This window comes from Salmo salar, chromosome 16 (assembly GCF_965601325.2).
Source record: "Salmo salar chromosome 16, fSalSal1, whole genome shotgun sequence".
Lineage (NCBI taxonomy): Eukaryota > Metazoa > Chordata > Actinopteri > Salmoniformes > Salmonidae > Salmo > Salmo salar.
In genome coordinates, this window is record NC_138306.1 from 64,120,772 (window position 1) to 64,138,639 (window position 17,868).

Here is a 17,868-nt window from a genome sequence, read left to right on the forward strand (position 1 = left end):
GACGATTGCGCAAAGAATGTGAGAGGGGTTCATAGGATTGAAGTAGAGGAGCTGTGTTAGTAGAGGAGGGTCTCCACTGAGATACTTCTTGGCTTGAAGAGGAAAGAACTGACCAAGAGAGCAACAAAGACTAGAACAGAACAGCAATGTGTCTTCCAAATAAATCCATTTCAACCTGCCAAACAAATTCCATCACTGTCTCCAAATTAAAGAGACAACAATCCAGAACATTCCTATGAAGGCTCCATGGGGTCTTAATGATTGGTCAGTGGAGCACTGGAATTTCCTGTACCAACAGAAAGTAGTGGCTCCTCATTGGGGGAAAAATAGATTTGACTTCATCAGCGCAGTCACGTAACATTGCATCAGTGACTTTTCAATTGAATGTACAAAAAGTCAACAACTTACACAGTTTGTGTCTTGATCCAAACCAGGTTTCAATCATAAATCAACCACAGGGCTTGAAACCTCTGTGGTTTCATTTCTTTCAAACCGAATTGATGTTTGTTGTCAAGTTAATTAGGTATCAATTCATATGGTTCAGATGTCTCTGTCCAGTGGGTCTCTCAGTGTGTGCGTGTGCGTGCGTGCGTCCGTTCTGTTACAGCTAATTATCACACCCTTTGTTTCACACCCAAGTTATTACATGAGACCTTTATTCATTGGAGCATTGGATCAATTCAGTCCCACAGACTCATTTAAAATCTGTAGCTATACTTCACTGCTCTTAGTGTGAAAATCACCTCTCTCACCATCGACTGCAACCCAAGCTTCAATCCTCAGATAAAAATAAAAAAACCCTGATGCATTTGATTTGTTTTAGCCATTATCTGTGATGAATAACTTTTTTTCCCCGTTTGAGCTGGCATGCTTGTGCATGCCCATGTGCTCGTACGCCTGCTGTTCATGTGATGGAAAGCCACAGGGGAGAAATAAACACCAAAACAAAGCAGTCCATTGGATGTGCTTAGCTTGCCTCCTCTCTACTCCCCCCCTGAGCCAACATATTCCTTATCTCTCCACCAGGGGGAGGTGTTCCTGGCGGGAGTGACCCCACAGTAGACACGTTGGCGCTGCCACTCATACCCACCCTCTGGTACTACCTCGTGGCCGCCGGGGGTGCCCTGATACTCCTCGCAGTGGCCATCTTGGTACGGGCGCTCTGTTGCCATCGACGAAGGCTGGCAGCGAAGAAGAGCCAGCTCTCTGTGGCCTACCACAGCCAATCCCAGTACTTTCAGTACTCCCAGTGCTCAGCCAGTAACCCGGTAACGGCCGCTCCAGGGACGGAGCCCGTGCTCACCGTGAGGCTAGACAACCACGGCCACCAAACATATGCCCTCTGCTGAAAGGAAGCGGTGGGGCTTACAGCTAAACACCTCCCCTTTTGATGGCATGGATCATGGATGATGCAACGGGGGACAAGGATCGGAGTGGTATTGACAGTGACATTTTCTGTTGGGTCCTGCTTTCATCAGCAGCGGATGTTGTTGTTCACAGACTAACTCTTCGAACACTATTTCTATCATTTGAATCTGTCTACGGACTATGGATGTAGTTTTGCTCACTGTGTTTATGGGGGAGTCGGTCGTTGACATTTCACACTTCAAGCTGCGGTGATGTGATTCAGAGAGAGATGAAGCGATCTATGTGAGTGGCCCGTTTCAAACCCAGCCTTTACAGGACTATTGGTTCTAGTTCTGGTTCCTACTCCCCGGGGCTTCCTGAAATCACACCAGCACGGACACACTCAGTGTGGGCTAACCTCCCGGCCCGGTGTGGGTGTAGTAGTTCAGCCATGTAAAACCTCCAGCGCTGTCAGACCACAAACAGACAAGCGAGAGATACTGTCTTACTGACAGCTCCACTGGAACACTCTGAGAAGAGAGAAGAGCGAGAGGAGGGGGAATGTTAGAGTCAGAGACAATGGATGTGCCACAGGAGCGGCTTCATTATCAAGATAGCGCTTCAGGACAGGCTGCTAAGATGTTAGTGTTACTATTACTGAAGGAGATGTTAAATATATACACTGTAACGATTATGTGTGTTTTGTTTATTATGAGTGGGCCGGGTTATTGGGTATTCCAGTGTAAGACTTAAAGCATGTTTGAATATGAAGTTGAGCATTTTTGTGTCACTCTTATTGACCTGAGGAATCAATCTCATCCACGCAGCTCAAGAATAATATTTTAGTAGTCCCACACCGGAAACCCTGCATCAAGCTTTTGATTGAATATGACCCCTCAGTCAGTCTGTGAGCAGAGTCCCTGTCTTTATAATATCATCATCATCATCATCATCAGTGATTAATGCTCATTCCCACATTGTTTGTGTTCTATCTTGGAAGGTCCTCAATGGCGTCACCCATGTGAAAACATGTGGCTGGTAAGCCCCACATCCAACTCTATGCAATACTCTCAAACAGCTGTAAGGCAACAACAAAAAATCTGTTGCGTGTGCTCTTAGTTGAGAATGCACCAAAACATCATGGAAACCAGAGACAAACTACAAAACGATGCTTCTCTATAACTTAAGGTGGATGCTGGCGGGATGCATCCCTCATTAGAACACTGAGGGTATAAACAAAATGGAAAAGAATGTAATGGTATAACAACCGGTGGCCAAGAGAATTGGAAATATGTTTAAAATGGGACCAGGCCCAATTATGATAATAGTTAGCACATATTTAAGTTGGTTGGTTTGTTAGGGATTATGTAGAGCTCTGAGAATCAGATGTCCCTTAAAGGGGAGGTTCACCCAAATTACAAAACAGTGGCCATGTAAACAAAGCCTAAGCATGGTTTCTATAGACTGCTTTCAGGGGAAGATTTTTTAAATTAATTGTGTAGTTTGGGTGAACTATCCCTTTAATGATAAACAGTTATCTATCTCACCATTATTGTACATCCAGGGGTAGTTTAGTTCAATACCTGCCCATTTAACCCATTTAACCACCAAATATGTCAAAGGTGTTTTCCGATCTCAAAAGTAGTCTATGAGATGAGTCCACGTCCCATAGTTGTGTAGATCCAGCTATATGCCTCAAACCCGAATGAGTGGAAAAGATAAACACCAAATAAAATCAGCAAATGATGGTGCTTCCATTTACAACCGGTGGCCTGGGATTGTGAACTTATCTCAACATAAGACCAATTCCCAGGTCTGAAAGCATCTGACAAACTTTGAGTTTGGAATGAACTGTCCCTTTAAGTAGGACAACCGTGTTTGGGTTAGAGTGATGCCTCCGCGGAATTAAATAGAGCATTTCTATGGAAGCCACCATGTTATCTGGGGGGTTTTGAAGAAGGCTATAAGGACCATAGTCTTCCCATTGAGTTGGGTGAATGTGTGTGGCAATCAGGCTTTTTACTTTTCTCAGAGTGAAGAGGAGTTTTTTGGCATCCACTCACTATGTGCTTTTAAATCAACTGGGGGTTGGGCACCCCACTCTGTCCACCTCACCGTAGGTCCGCTCCAAGCTCTTAATATCTCTAATTAGGTAATGGAGCGATAACATTTATTTAGGCTGTAGTAAGCACTTTTCTCTTTTCCCCATCTCCTGCACAACACAGACACAATCTCTCACGCAGACACACACGCCCACATGCAGTCTCTCTCACACATGCACCCCTCCCCCGACACACACTGCACCCCCCCCCCCCCCCCCCCCCCACACACACACACACACACACCAGCAGCCAACAGCAGTTGCCCCTGGAGACAATATTAATGATTCTCGTTGAGGGCTCCAGTTAAGGTGTTCCTGCCAAGCACTTACTCCCAACCTCTGTCCACATGCCAAGTGTTGCGCACACACCTCTCAAGATGAAAATCAACCTGAAGTTAAAGTGCCGTTTTCAAAAACAGCGTCGGGGTGGATTTTGGGGCGTTGAACGGAGGGCTAGGCTTATGCACTCTTAAGGACCACTCTCAGTGCTGATACTCATTGGTATCTCAGGATGATCACACCACATCACAATGCAGTGGGTGGAAGCCAGGAGGGAACTGTGTTTGATTATCTCTGTCTGTTTAGCGCTCAATGCATAATCTATTTGGATGATGATGATGATGATGATGGTAAAATTGTTTGCTGATACTTTACTTGGGCTTTGCACCTCTTTGTGAGCTATGTCGAAAGTGTGTTTGAAATAGTTAAATGAATGTGAATATAGTATGATCTGTGATAATAAAGTGATATTTTTCTACGTTGTGGTATGTGTCTGTATGCCATTGGACTTTAGCAGCCCCAACACATATTATAGTAATTCATTACTGTAATTATTAATTACAGTGAAGGAAGATTTGACATAGACAGCTTACATTATTGCATGAAACCAAAATGTACTGTATGGATGGATGCTTGGCGTTGTACATACTTTGTGCAATTGTTCTTTTGTATCTTCTTCTCTCATAGATAAGAGACCAGAGTTTGGAGACAGCAGACTTTTTAATGGCAGGGACCAGCTAGATGGAGGTAAGTGCTTCCATCAACTAGAATGTATTTCATGTGTCCATTACTGAAAAAACACCTAGTTTCTAATAAGCATCTCTCCTTCTCTACTCCTTTCTCTCTCTCTCCCTCCTCTCCTCTCTCTCTCATCTCCCCTCTCTCTTCTCTCTCTCCTCCCTCTCCCTCCCTTTTTCTCCTGTCGTCCAGGCTGGGTGTTCCCCGAGGAGTTGAGTACGGCGGCCCCGTCCTCCGAGCCACTGGAGACGCGCGTCTCCTCCTCAGCAGACAAGGACAACTCGTGGCTGTACACGCTGGACCCCATCCTGGTCACCATCATCGTTATGAGCTCCCTGGGCGTGCTGCTGGGCGCTGTGTGCGCCGGCATGCTGCTCTACTGCACGTGCTCCTACAGTGGCCTGTCATCGCGTAGTTCTACCACGCTGGAGAACTACAACTTTGAGCTGTATGATGGCCTCAAGCACAAGGTGAAGCTCAACCAGCAGCGCTGCTGCACCGAGGCATGAGGAGAAAGAGGAGAGAGAGGAGAGGGGTAGAGGAAAGGAGAGAGGCGGCCATTTTGAGGAGATTATCTTCTCCTTTGTTTTCTCTCCTTTGCTTGGAACGTGAATTTCCTTTCTGAGCTGAAGGACTACACCTGCCAGATGGAAGGACATTTTGGGGAAAAAACACTTTTTAGACTGATCTTGAGACCCCTCCACCCTGCTTCAATCAAAGTGGTGCAGTCCAGGGTGGGGTTTTCTGGACCAAAACCAATGAGGGAAGGACTGGGTATTTCCCAAAGTGGTCCCTGTAGCGGACTGTTCCATTGCCAGGGGAGTTCAAATATCAACACATATCAATACCTACTATCCCCCCCAAAATTGAGAATTCCATATAAATACATCATAGTTTTCTAGGTCTAGTTTTTAAACTGGAAAGATGTTATGCTAAACTCCTTGACACAGAAAACGCCTTAGGCAGGTGTTCATGCAGTGCTTAGATAGTATTTCTCTATCACGTGGACCCAGTGGCCTAGAACCTAGTGAAGTGAATTCTTTATGAAGTGTTTTTGTTGAGTTAGACTCTTGCGTCTCTGTAACACATCAGCCTCAGTTCTCCACCCCATTTTCTGACAGGTCCGGGGTATTTTTAGACTAATCACCGTGTGTCTTTTTGTTATTTGTTCAATTCTTCTCTGTTTTCTTTCTGGTTTTGGCCCGTTGCCAGCCTGTGAATGCTGATAAAGAAAGGAGGGAATGGGGAGAGAAGGGGAGGTTCTAATCATGTTCTCTTCTAAACGTGTTCTGTTTGAAGATAGAAAGCGAGGGAGTTTATTGTTAGATTTAGTTTCAGGCTGTTGTTGCCGGTGGGTTTGTATCGAAAAGAAGGTTGACGGTCGTGTTTACAGTAAACTGTGGCTAGGTGAAGTAAAAGGTTAAGGTGAAGATGGTTTTGGTCAGTGCAACCTATGGATTGCTGGGAAATCCAGGCAGAGACTGAATAGCCGTCTACAAATGAGAACTGACGAAGAGAGAATAAAAAAACTAAAATATGAATCAATGGAGCACAAAGTCCTAAATCAACCTCTCTGGGGACAATATACTCTGTGTGTTGGATCAGGAAAGAATCGACGATAAAACGCAAAGTGGGTTACAAAAAAAAAAGATATATATTCTAGGTCATTACTTGACAGTGGACACACATCTGAGCTTGAAGTCAGCGATTGGTAGAGGAAACACCAATGGAAGGACACCATTTCCTCAGAGTGGACCAATGCGGTCTTGGTGTCATGGTTCTTCACTTGTGCTCTCCTCGTTTGATGTTTGTTGCTCTTTTTTTCACACTTTGACTCCATTTTGCGTTGTCACGGTGAGGCTGGCGTTTTAACAGGAAACAGGTTTATGGGGAGAGGTAAATCAGGAGGATTTACACACACATCTGCTCCCTCTGGACTCTCGATCCTTGTGAAGGAGGAGTGGGAAAGAGAACAGTAAATCTTTCCACTGTACCTCAGACTTCTCACTTACACACACACACATGCATACACAGCGTGCACATGCTAGCACACACACACACACACACACCGAAGAAAGAGTATCCTGGTCATTGTGATGCAATGATGGGCATGTATAGGGCTGTGTGCGTCTGGATGCGCTGGAGTGGACCCAGGCTTGTGCTGACCGAGAGGCCCAGGTTGTTGGGGGGGGTCGCTGGGCCGTGAGGTAGAGTCTATCCCCTTCTCCCCTCCACCCCCACCAACCCACATTCCCTCTCCTATCCCAGAGGCTCCCATCACTGGACCCCACTGACTCTCTTCCAAGTGCCTTGGAGCTTCTGTGATCCAGCTTGCCTTTGTAGCCCATATCAGATTACAGATACAGAACAGTAGCCCAATCTGTCTGGGCAGGAGGGGCTAAAACACACCTCCCTGGGCAAGAATGAGTCAAACTCACCCCTCTGGGCAAGAGAGGGGCTAAACCTCACAAGGACGACCCTGACGCTGGTCAGACCTAATTGTTGCTTGGGGGCTTTGTACAGAAATTTGCTTTTTATGATTGTTATTAATATTGTTATTATGATTATTTAATAAAGGATTTATACCATACAGAGAATGTTGGTGGTCATCACTGGATGTGGTCATTTGTCTTGCTTTGTGTGAGTTTCAGATGGGTTTGTTAGTATGAGGACACTGAGGTAACCTCGGCTTATACACACCCGCACGCACACACAGTACATTGTATCGTCCATAGCCATGTACACACTTGTACACTCTAACAAACACCCTTACAGGCACATTTCTATTCACACACTGTACACCGTTTGTATTCATAAACTCTCTGTATAGGTCACACACACAGGCTTTCAAACACAAACATGAAAACAGACATGCATACACACAGTGTCAGCCAGCCATAGTTTTCCTCTCATCTCTCCATGGCCTCCCATTAGCCCAGACCTCTAGTCGCCCTTGTTCAGGAGCTCCAACATCAAAGCTTTGAAGAGCCCAGCGTCTCTCTCACACACACACACACACACACACACACACACACACACACACACACACACACACACACACACACACACACACACACACACACACACACACACACACACACACACACACACACACACACACACACACACACACACACACACACACACACACACACACACACACACACACACACACACACGATTACTCTGCTTCCTCCATTTACATGGCTCCCCATCTCCTACACATGGTTTTGTTTGGCCATGTCAGCCCTCATACCTAAACACTAACACAACCAGAAGGTATGGCCTGTAACATATCCGTGATTTCAAGGATTTCTCTGGCTGGCATTGGTAAGAGGGAGGAAATGGATACAGTCATAATATGAATAGACTGTGTATTGAATTTAAAGGGAAGTTTTAATTCAATTACGTTAATTTGCTAAACTATCCCTTGAAGGGAGAAATTTGTCTCACAACAGACCAAAAAGGTAATTGTCTCATATCTTAACCCTCACAATGGATTGACAACATTCACTGTTAGCTACTTCCTGGGAACCGTGGCTCAGCTTTGAGTGGGCTCTTTACTGACGGTGTAATACCCACTGCTCCACAACCAGTGATTCAGAGCCTCGACACATGTTGTTACCCAGTCAAAGTGGGTGCGCGGCTGTTAGCACGCTCTGCGGTGCAACATAACAGCCCAATTATGGTCCCTAAACGCAACACCCGAACCAACAGAGGAGCACACCACCATCTGTTAGCTAGCGAGCAAGTGTGATTGATCCCAGCAGAAACGAGCACACCAGACACAAACCATGACCGAACCGTCAACAAGAAATTACCAAAGAAGCCTGATTGTCGTTGTTCTGTGCAGGAGGGGGGGGGGGGGGGTCTCTGTTCTTAAGACTCAAATTATAAAAAAGAAAATAATGTTTTGCCAAATTATGTTTTTTCCCTTTTGTCTTTGAGTTGGAAATGGAATACTCCACATGAGCTTTTTCCTTTCCTGACATCAGAGAGACGTCTCGCTTCTAACGTTGCACCCGGCCAGACCAGCCTTCAAAGCATCTGTAAACTGATAGGGCCAGATTAAGAGCGGCAGCGCCAGTAGTGGACGCACAGCTCATTACTCATTCTGTAATCACAGTGTCTGCGTGAGGGCTACAGTGGTTGCTCCACTAAAAGTTTTGCGATTATGCTGCGGGACTTTGTAGGTCCAATCATTTATTTGTATCTTGATTATATGTAGAGAGGAGAGTGTTGTGTGGTGTGATCGGGTGTTGCTGTATATTTTGTTGGTTGTTGGTGTATTTGTTGAATGTAGGTTAGTTGGTTTGAGTGGATCTTCTCTGTGACTGAATCGACAGATGAGACATAGACCTATTGACAGTCTGGGCGAGTTGGATCTGATCGAGATGGAGTGACAGTCCATTCTCCCCATCAGTGATGAACAGGAGCAGATCCCAGAGAAGCACCAAGAGACTGACCCAGTATCCCTTTCAGCAGTATCCAGAACCTTCACATCACTCCCTCCCTCCCCCACACACACTCCTTCTCCCTTCCACTGAGCAGCTCCCCTGTCTCACAAGGCTCGCTGGGAAGTCAGCCCAGTCACATCCCTGCCTGTCATGTCCTGTGTGCCAATGGTTCAAAGCTTATATCTGGGTCAGAAGAGGGGTGTACAGGGGATCCGGGCAGCTGCTGCCATAGAAATGGAATTAGATTCTAGAATAGATTATCCCATTCAAGTCAATGTTCTGTGATGGGTGGACCGACGGCCACATTGAGTGTACCCATAGGAGTATTTCCATGGACTAACCTAATTACTTCCCTTCTAGTAATTATATTTCTATGACTGCTATCGCCCAAACCCAGTGACATCCACAGCCACCTATCTAAACATTTACAGAAAGACGGGCTGTCCCTCTTTCCTGACGATTCATTCTCGTCTCTGCCACTACAGGATATGGCTTCTGAAAACAAATAAATGGAGGAAATATTAGAACAAGAACATAGACTATCTCTGTTTGTGAGCTCAAACTAGGCCAGACTCAATGTGGGACTGTGTCCCAAATGTAACCCTATTCCCTGCATAGTGCACAACTTTGTAGTAGTGTAAGTACACCACTATATAGGGAATAGATTGCCATTTGGGACGCAACCTGGTTCTCGCTCCCCTGTCATGGAAGGTCATCATGGAGGAAATTCACTCAATATACATATTCCCTGTGAGCTGATTGAATGATGCGCTCTTAAAGCTGACAGCACTCCAAGAGGAAACCTTCAATTGTCAATGTATTGCTCTGTTTGTGATTACCATTCAGATGGTAATTTCTCAAGTTATTAGTTGACCTTTGAGGTCAAATGTTTTTCATAAAGATCTAATATCTATGGGGCTCCCGAGTGGCGCAGTGGGCTAAGACACTGTATCTCAGGCGTCAATGCAGTTCCTGGTTTGAATCCAGGCTGCAACACATCTGGTTGTGATTGGGAGTCCCATAGGGCGGCGCACAATTGGCCCAGCGTCGTCCAGGTTTGGCCGGGGTAGGCCGTCATTGTAAGTAAGAATTTGTTCTTAACTGACTTGCCTAGTTAAATAAAGGTTACATTTAAAAAATAAAAACAACCTCATAGATATAAAGTCCACTGTTTAGAGACCTGTGTGGTTTTGGTACTGGTTCCGACCAACATTATTGCTTGTACATAGATCTGTGGACACTGTAGATCGAAGCGGTAGCCCTGGTTCTCACGGACACAGAAGTATATCTCTTCCGCCTGTGTCACGTAGGATGTGAAATCTGACACCACTTGAAGCTGGGATTTCCCTCCAACCATTTAATTCGCTCTTATGACTGTCCATCAACTTCTGGCTACATTAAAGCCACTGATTAAGCACATGCCTGCAATCCTTATGCCACATTCAAAGCAACTGGGAACTCCGACTTCAGTGCATTCAAGACAACTGGGAAAAATACTAGCTCCGACTGAGATAAATCGTTTTGAAGGGTCATCCAACTCGGAATTCCAAGTCGGAAACACTGGCATCTTTCTAGAGCTCCGAATTTCTGACCTGGATATCACAGACATCATGATTTGACAAAGTTTTTTTTCCAGAGTTTCCAGTTGTCTTGAAAGCACCATTACATCATAGAGCAGCAGGGGAGAGTGCTTTGGTCACTCTAGCACATTCAGAGACTGATTTAAAGCCAAGTAATCTAAAATAATTCAGAGATTTTAAACAAAAAACATGTTCTGTTTGTCATAGATGGACATGATTAATATGAGATGAAAGGCAAGTTCCTAACGAGTTCAGGAAGCCAAGCTGGAGCTCTGTGTGACGTTCACAGCGGTGGGGGAAGACTTTTGTTTAAGAGAGACCTTTTTATTTTTATTTATTTATTTCACCTTTATTTAACCATGTAGGCTAGTTGAGAACAAGTTCTCATTTACAACTGCGACCTGGCCAAGATGAAGCAAAGTAGTGCGACACAAACAACAACACGGAGTTACAGATGGAATAAACAAACATGCAGTCAATAATACAATAGAAAAAGTCTATATACAGTGTGTGCAAATGAGGTAGGATAAGGGAGTTAAGGCAATAAATAGGCCATAGTGGCGAAATAATTACAATATAGCAATTAAACACTGGAGTGATAGATGTGCAGAAGATGAGTGTGCAAGTAGAGATACTGGGGTGCAAAGGAGCAAAATTAATAAAATAAATAACAGTATGGGGGATGAGGTAGTTGGATGGGCTATTTACAGATGGGTTATGTACAGTACAGGTGCAGTGATCTGTGAGCTGCTCTGATAGCTGTGCTTAAAGTTAGTGAGGAAGAAATTAGTCTCCAGCTTCAGTGATTTTTGCAGTTCGTTCCAGTCATTGGCTGCAGAGAACTGAAAGGAAAGGCGGAGGAATTGGCTTTGGGGGTGAGATATACCTGCTGGAGCGCATGCTATGGGTGGGTGCTGCTATGGTGACCAGTGAGCTGAGATAAGGCGGGGCTTTACCTAACAATGACTTATAGATGACTTGGATCCAGTGGGTTTGACAACGGATATGTAGTGAGGGCCAGCCAACGAGAGCATACAGGTTGCAGTGGTGGGTAGTATATGGGGCTTTGGTGACAAAACAGATGGCACTGTGATAGGCTGCATCCAGTTTGCTGAGTCGAGTGTATTTTGTAAATGACCAAGTCAAGGATTTAGAAAATATGCACATTTATTCATACAGTTTTGTTGAATAGGAAATAAAAAATATTAAAATATGATATATTTGCACTGTGTATCATATTTGCACTGTGTACTTGAGCTTGTGTCCTCAAAGGTGATTACACCTCAGCATTGTATGACTATTTTCACCAGAAAGGTGAGATTTTAACCTTTATTGAAGTATGCAGCAATACTAGAAATTGTTTATGCCCCTCATGATAAATACATTTTTGGGATTACATAGATTTGAGATAACCTTTTGTCGCTACATTCACTGTCTGTTTGTGACAAAAAAAATCGGTCCTCAGTTGTCTGCACAAAGTCACCAGCTTAATGTGCTCCTCTTCTCAATGCAACATGTCAGCTGCCACCACAGACAATATTTCACTCTGGCCCCATACACACTCATGTTGTACAACTGATGTACAAACCATTTGATACACTGGTTGTGATTAGGGCTGTTACAGTGACCATATTACCGTCACACCAGCAGTCACGAGTCATAACAGTAGTCAAATTCCACGTGACCATTTAGTCACGGTAATTAAGCTTCTCCAAGCTCTGATGCTGCTGATGGTCATTAGTAGCCTACCAAACTTGCTAACTGCCTGGTACTCAGCACTCTATTGTCCCTCTAATCTAATCAAACACTTCATGAGAGCCCATGAGCTCATGTTGCACAACATTTCTATAGGCTATGCAATTGCGTGAGAAAACAGAGTGATGGCCTCTATTAAAAAGAGGAGGTTCCCATCAGCTTTCTATAGGCTAGGCCTACTATATTTACTTCTCAACTTTGCTAATATTAAGCACATTGCTTATCTTTACAACAGGAGTATAGCCTACCTGGCTGGCATGAAAATAAACCACAGGGAAAAGCGTCCTCCATTCGCTATTTAAGTGCACAGATGACATGTATTTTTTCTGCTGCCTGTTTCGAGACAGTTACATGATAATGGTCCATTCAAAAAAAAAACATTCTGAACCTTGTTTCAAGTCACCAGGTCACATGACTAAGGAACTATTGAAATTCAAAATGTTGAACAATTCATGTAAAACCATATGAGATGAAAATGGACAAACTAAAGGGTGTGCAATATGTAGGCCTACTGAGTGGACATTCTGAACCTTGTTTGAAGTCACTAGGTCACATGACCAAGGAGCTATTGAAATTATACATTTGGAAAAATTAATGTAAAACCATGTGATATGAAAATTGACAAACTAAAGGGTGTGCAATATAGAAGGCTAGTCAGTGGACATACTGAACCTTGTTTGAAGTCATTAGGTCACATGACCAAGGAGCTATTGAAATTTCAATGTAAAAAAAGTTTGTACTTTGTTTACGCTCCCTAACTAATTCAACTAGGAATACAAAATGCTGCTCACATTTCCACATGTTTATTAGCTTTGGAAAGCGAATTAATGTCCAAATCGTGAAAATAAGACCTGTGCAATGTTGTGCGCAATTTTTCCAACATGACACTTGTTTGGAGTCTGTGGCTCAAGTGGTTTGAAAGCTATTGAGGTTTGAAAGCGTGAATATCCTTCGAATATCCAACTTGAAACTGTCTTTACCTCGGTCATTTACCGGGTGGGTGGGGGGAGAGAGAGAGAGAGAGAGAGAGAGAGAGAGAGAGAGAGAGAGAGAGAGAGAGAGAGAGAGTGGAGGAGGAAGATATTGTCACGTATTTCGTTGTGTTGAGGAAAGGAGGACCAAAATGCAGCGGGATTGTGGACACTCATGTTTATTCCTGATAAAAACAGGTAAGGTATCCACTTGAAGAAAAACAAAACAATAAACAATACTCACAACGGCAACAGTGTGGCAGGCTCAAACAAACGCAGTGCACACAACAATCTCCCACAAAAGACACATACAAACACACCCTAATATATGGGACTTTCAATCAAAGGCAAATGGACAACACCTGCCTTCAATTGAGAGTCCCAACCCCAATTGACCACACATAGATATACAACAGCTAGATCAATCATAGACATACATAACAAGGAACAGTGCCCAAAAACCCCGGAATACACAAATCAAATCCCCTACAACAAACACACCACCCCGAATACCATAAAACAAATACCCTCTGCCACGTCCTGACCAAACTACAATACCAATTAACCCTTATACTGGTCAGGACGTGACAGATATAATTGAAACACTGGGCAACTTGTTGTTATTAAGACATGGATTATCTTAAAACTTTTTAAGGCTAGGGTGCAGTATTCGGAAGTTTGGATGACTGAGGTGCCCAAAGTAAACTGGTGCCCAGAAGCTAGGATATTCATATGTATGGTAGTATTGGATAGAAAACACTCTATTTTCTTTGAGGTCATTGGACTTTTCAATGCTTTTCTATGGGAAAGTCTAATAATTAGGACCCAGATTGCAGTTCCTATGGCTTCCACTAGATGTCAACAGTCTTTAGAAATTGTTTCAGGCTTGTTTTTTGAAAAATGAAGAAGTATTCGTATTCTTTCGAAGTATCCCTCAGAAGGACTCTAGTCTTTTGGCGCGCGTGAATGAGTGCGCGCTCCTCGTTCTTTTTCTCCGGTATTGAACACAGTTTATTCCGTCTTAAATTTTATCGAATATTTACATATTAGAGTACCTGAAATTGGATTAGAAACAATGTTTTCATTGTTTTGACGAAGTTTACAGGGAACTTTTTAGATTCCTTTGTAGGCATGTTGGGCGAGTTGGAACAGGTGTATTTCTGAATCAAACGAGCCAAATAAATGGACATTTTTGGGATATAAAGAAGGACTTTATCGAACAAAACAACCATTCATTGTGTAACTGGGACCCTTTGGATTGCAAAAAGATGAAGATCTTCAGAAGTAAGTGATTTATTTTATCGCTATTTCTGACTTTCGTTATGCCTCTGCTTGGTTGGAAAATGTTTGTGGCGCGCTCCAGTGAGGGCGCGCACTTCGTTATTTATCTCTGGGAATGAACATACTATTTTCCGTCTTAAATTTGATTGTTTATTTACATATTAGGGTACCTGAGGATTGATTAGGAACATTGTTTGACTTGTTTGGATGAGGTATATTGGTAACGTTTGGGATTCATTTTGTATGCATTTTGAACGAGGGGAAACTGATGGATTATTGAATGAAGCGCACCAACTAAACTTAATTTTTGGGGATATAAAAAAGGACTTTATTGAACAAAATGACCATTCATTGTGTAATTGGGACCCTTTGGATTGCAAAAAGATGAAGATCTTCAAAAGTAAGTGATTTATTTTATCGCTATTTTTGAGTTTTGTGACACCTGTGCAGGTTATGAATTCATGTTAATGCAGGAAGTGGGTGAGGTGCTGTCCTCAGACAATCAAATGCTATGCTTTCGCCGTAAAGCGGTTCGATTACCAAGATTCTAAGCTAAAGTATGGTGTATAACACTTGTATTTTTATGAATGTTTAATATTACTACTTTTGTTTTTTGAATTTCGCGCTCTGCAATTTCACTGGATGTTGTCGAGGCGGGACGCTAGCGTCCCAATCATCCGATTAGGCCCACAGAATCATACCTACGGAGGAGCGGCTTCTATGAAAGAATTTCGAGTTGGCTTGACTTTGGACTACCAAGCTAGCTAACAAGCTTGTGTGTGCAGAGCGGCACCAGAATTAAAATACAATTTTTCCAGTTTTCGGTTCTGTTCCTTGAACTGGTTCCAACCCCTGATTTGAACACTGATCTCAGAAAGTAACTTTTGAGAAACTATTGGATTCGCTGCATTCAACTAATGGCAAGGCTGTATCTGGAAACGCATGATGAAGATCGAAATAGATAGAATAGAGTACACACAATCTCCTATATTATTCCAATCTATCTGACAGTCATATTTGGTCGACACAATACATTTCTATCGAAACATTCTGTAAATGTCCATTCTGAATGTCCATTGTCCCAGGTGTACATTATAAAGTCAAACCAATTATATTTTGTACAGATAAGTAGAAATACGTTATGCTCAAATACTGTATGACTCTCAACATGCCACTGAAGAGGTTGAAAGCTGCAATCAACTTTGAGCATCTTTTTCCATCTGAGGGTAAGTGTTCTTGTTTCAAACACACACTACACTATATTTAAATGGATAATTTACCCAGAACACAAACTAACATGATTTCCCACCTACCTTGGCTGTAGTTGATTCAAGAATGCAGTTTTGGGATATTTGGTTTCGTTTAGACACTTAATAGCCATATTTTGTTACTGTTAGTATTCTCAGTAACACTTAACATTAAACTGTTCTTGTGCCTGTGTAATAAAATTGCAATTACTTTTGGAGCATGTTTTATTAGGATATTGTTACATAATACTTTTCTAATTACATTTAATTGCATACATAATGAGCTGAGAGTTTTTGTAACTACTGTACACGAGGAATGTTTTTTATTCGATTTATGTATTAACTCCATTAATATGCAAATATAAAGCAATTTCCAAAATCCTATGTAACGACAATGTTGCTACTGTAATAATCACAAAGTTACTACCAATGTGTAAGAACTTGATGTCAAGTGTTACTGTATTACTTCATGTCTTACTCATTAAGAAAATACTTGATAGTAATTTTGATGCTGCAAAAGTGGTTGAGGTGTGTTGCAGTGATTCCATGTCCTTCATGTATTTAATTCTAATATTATTAAGATTCATATCTAAGGGCCTTCCAAACCATGTGCTTATGATAATATATTTAGACAAATTCAACTAACTGTTGTAGTTTTTGGTTCTTCATCAAACATTTGGCAGCCATCAAATAGTTTTGCATACATTCAAATACCTTCAAATATTATTTGGTTTTCTGAGAGGTATTCAAAATACTTTCAAGTATTATTTGTTTTTCTGAGACCTCTATTTGAATATCGAATAAAATAGTTGCCTTTTAGTTGAAACTCTATATAAACTACAGTATGTACAGTCATGGCCAAAAGATTTGAGAATGACACAAATATAAATTTTCACAAAGTTTGCTGCTTCAGTGTCTTTAGATATTTTTGTCAGATGTTACTATGGAGTATATAAGTACAAGCATTTCATAAGTGTCAATGGCTTTTATTGACAATTACATGAAGTTGATGCAAAGAGTCAATATTTGCAGTGTTGTGTCACGACTTCCGCCGAAGTCGGTCCCTCTCCTTGTTCGGGCGGCGTTCAGCGGTCGACGTCACCGGCCTTCTAGCCATCGCCGATCCACTTTTCATTTTCCATTTGTTTTGTCTTTGTTTTACACACCTGGTTTCACTTACCCAATTACTTGTTCATTATTTAACCCTCTGTTCCCCCATGGTTTTTTGTGAGTGATTGTTTGTATGTATACGGTCCGTTATTGTGGGCTAGTTTATTGTGTTGTATTTTTTGATTCCTTGAGTAAATTACATTCCTTACTCATTTCTGCTGTCCTGCAACCTGACTCCTCCACACCAGCTACGCACTGGCCTCTGGCTTTTTTCAAGACCTCTGCAATCCACCCTGGCATGCTGTCAATTAACTTCTGGTCCACATCCTGACTGATGGCAGCCCGTTCTTGCATAATCAATGCTTGGAGTTTGTCAGAATTTTGGTTTTTTTATTTGAGGATTGACCACAAGTTCTCAATGGGATTAAGGTCTGGGGGGTTTCCTGGCCATGGACCCAAAATATCGATATTTTGTTCCCCGAGCCACTTAGTTTTTACTTTTGCCTTATGGCAAGGTGCTCCATCATCCTGGAAAAGGCATTGTTCGTCACCAAACTGTTCCTGGATGGTTGGGAGAAGTTGCTCTCGGAGGATGTGTTGGTACCATTCTTTATTCATGGCTGTGTTCTTAGGCCAAATTGTGAGTGAGCCCACTCCTTTGGCTGAGAAGCAACCCCACACATGAATGGTCTCAGGATGCTTTACTGTTGGCATAACATAGGACTGATGGTAGCGCTCACCTTGTCTTCTCCGGACAAGCTTTTTTCGGGATGCCCCAAACAATCGGAAAGGGGATTCATCAGAGAAAATGACTTTACCACAGTCCTCAGCAGTCCAATCCCTGTACCTTTTGCAGAATATCAGCCTGATGTTTTTCCTGGAGAGAAGTAGCTTCTTTGCTGCCCTTCTTGACACCAGGCCATCCTCCAAAAGTCTTTGCCTCACTGTGCGTGCAGATGCACTCACACCTGCCTGCTGCCATTCCTGAGCAAGCTCTGTACT

At 42.8% G+C, this 17,868-nt stretch overlaps 1 protein-coding gene across 2 annotated transcripts in view; it reads left to right on the forward strand.

Annotated features, from left to right (window-relative positions):
• The window catches only part of LOC106574325 (neuropilin-2), a 64,185-nt gene extending 57,130 nt beyond the window's left edge, over window positions 1-7,055 (forward strand). Inside the window, exons 16-17 of one of the 2 annotated variants that reach the window (XM_014150167.3) lie at window positions 4,415-4,474; window positions 4,658-7,055. In XM_014150167.3, coding sequence (XP_014005642.1) covers window positions 4,415-4,474; window positions 4,658-4,974 — 377 coding nt within the window. In that variant the 3' untranslated portion in view covers window positions 4,975-7,055. Of the gene's footprint in view, window positions 1-1,026; window positions 4,206-4,414; window positions 4,475-4,657 lie in introns of those variants that run through there. The other variant, XM_014150168.3, reaches the window with a different exon arrangement.
• The last annotated feature ends 10,813 nt before the right edge of the window (window positions 7,056-17,868 follow it).